At 43.3% G+C, this 2188-nt stretch overlaps 1 protein-coding gene across 1 annotated transcript; it reads left to right on the forward strand.

Annotated features, from left to right (window-relative positions):
- Nucleotides 1-213: 213 nt before the first annotated feature.
- Nucleotides 214-2168, forward strand: LOC106104521. The gene is made up of 3 exons (XM_013284599.1): nt 214-247; nt 512-663; nt 934-2168. The coding sequence occupies exons 2-3, from the start codon at nt 559-561 to the stop codon at nt 1261-1263; spliced, it is 435 nt and encodes a 144-aa protein (XP_013140053.1). The 5' UTR covers nt 214-247; nt 512-558; the 3' UTR covers nt 1264-2168.
- The last annotated feature ends 20 nt before the right edge of the window (nt 2169-2188 follow it).

Genomic DNA, 2188 nt, shown 5'->3' on the forward strand with positions numbered 1-2188 from the left:
TTTATAATATTAGTAAGATTAGTAAGATTGTTTTACTACTATACTTGTAATTGAATACAAATTAGGATTATTTCGAACAATCGCGGGCAATGTGGCCACACGCGAATATATAACATGTGGCATGCATTCGTAGAACGCCATGGGACGCCATCGAATGTCATTGGACCAATTCAGTGAGCATTACTAGCCATAGCGTATAGAGAGTAGCGACAGGCTGCAGGCGATGCCCTGCGTGAATGCGGGGCAGGTAGATACAATGGTGCCGCCGCGCGGAAGTCATCGCGACTTGCGACCCGACCTGACTCGCCTCTAATTACAACATTGTTTGGATGCTAAATAGCTTGTACGGATTGTGTCATTGAGGTTCGGTTCTCGGAGCGCCATAATTCCTTTTCCATATTTTACCCTTTTTTCCTAATAACTAGTTTTTGTAATTTTGAACGTTTTGGTACTCACGTTTCTGAATGTTATGCTTGACTCTGTGGTTTTTGATTATTGGTTATGTTTGTAGAAAACAAGAAACACTTGACCGGTGCGGAGTGCGGGGTGCGGGGCGCGATGCGGCGCGGGCTGGCGGCGGCGTTACTGGTGCTGCTGGTGCTGCTGGTGGTGCTGGCGCGCGCCGCCGTCGCCGACCTCGTCTTTAGGGTACCTGAAGTGCTGGTAACTTTTGTTTAGAATTTAGATCCACAAAAACTTTCTCCAACACTGTGGGCTCTGTAAGTCTTTCTTTCAATCTTCCTTTCGATAAGCTCTCCTTCTATAACTTATTTTGCGTTTTCAAATTTTTCTATCAGTAATTATTTAATTAAACTCCTGTACGAATTCTATTCTGCCTCTTCCCTTTATACATAACTATACGTAACTACATCAATGAATACGAGAATGTTCTGCTTCGTTTAGGTTTGTATAATATGCATTGATTGTGTGCAGGTGCGTCATGCGGCGGCGGCGCGCCCGGTGGGCACTGGCGGCCGGGACAGCGCCGAGCCTGCAAGCGGGAAGGCGGATGGGCAGGCGGGCGGGCTGGCTGCGGAGGGGCAGGAGGCAAGCGGGCAAGCTGCAGGCCTGCTGGAGGTGCGCTACGAAGAGTACTTCGTAGAGCATGACATATCCACAGCGGCGGCGCGCAATGCCGCACTGCATTTAGACCTCGACACTGGTACGACAGCTGCACTGACCTGTCAATTGTGCAACCTACATTCACCTCATAGAATAAGCGATTGTTTAACACAGATGCATTACTGTATGGTGATACATTAATCTTAAAAAAATTGTTCACAAAGATCTTTGTGATGAGGCCAGACTGAGTCATGGCGCGTCATGATTTCATCTACTTTCAGCTCCGTGTTTTAATTAATGACAATTAAACAAGATCGCAGCGGTGTGACGTCACTGCGAGCGGGATTCAAATGATTATGGTTTAGTTTTAGCCAAGGATCGTTATCTTTCATTGTTGTTCTTATACGTTATTCCTGTACACCCTGTTAGTCTGGTCATTTGCTTAATTTTTCACCATGATGCGAAGAGAGGTATTTGTTTGATAACAGAATGATAACAAAACAGTTTAATTGCATTGCTAGTTGCTTGTAAACTTGTGATAGATTCCTCCGTGCGTTAAAACCAAAACTAACTCTATATGAAATCCAACAAATCAAACTATTTATAAAGTTATCTCTTAGCAATGTTTTCATAACATAATTAACATCGTCGTCGTAATAACTCAATTGCAATAGAGCTGTGCAATCTGCACCGAGGTAACTAATTGTGCTCGCAGTTATTGTCACCATGTTTAGAACAATTGAATAATTAAATAGATAATTAAAAATACGTTTTCAATAGTTAATTATTAAAACAGATAAAAGATAAAGAAATTCAATCATTAAACAATATAGTAAATGAAGATGAACCTCTACAAATGATACCTTTGTCTGTATTTCCTACTTCATACCTTTTGAGTACAAGTCGACGATACTGTATACCTATCTCAATGACAGCATGTACATGTATCATCACCAGCTCAACTCAAGACCTGTAGGTTACAAGCGGATCGGGTGAACGGATAGAGGAAGAAAAATGAGCGAGGCGATGAGACGGCAACCAAATAACACAATCAGATAAGCAATGCCTATGGGGGATTGTCACGGAGACTGCGGGGACGCCCGTCCCCCCCCCCTAGACATTACAA

The sequence above is a fragment of the Papilio polytes genome, unplaced genomic scaffold (genome assembly GCF_000836215.1).
Source record: "Papilio polytes unplaced genomic scaffold, Ppol_1.0 DF823521.1, whole genome shotgun sequence".
NCBI lineage: Eukaryota > Metazoa > Arthropoda > Insecta > Lepidoptera > Papilionidae > Papilio > Papilio polytes.

Excerpts from the sequence above, each read along its gene's own strand:
- LOC106104521 (XM_013284599.1), top strand. The coding sequence starts at position 559 with ATGCGGCGCGGGCTGGCGGCGGCGTTACTGGTGCTGCTGGTGCTGCTG. Across the intron at positions 664-933 it reads TTAGGGTACCTGAAGTGCTG|GTGCGTCATGCGGCGGCGGC; the intron begins GTAACTTTTGTT and ends GATTGTGTGCAG.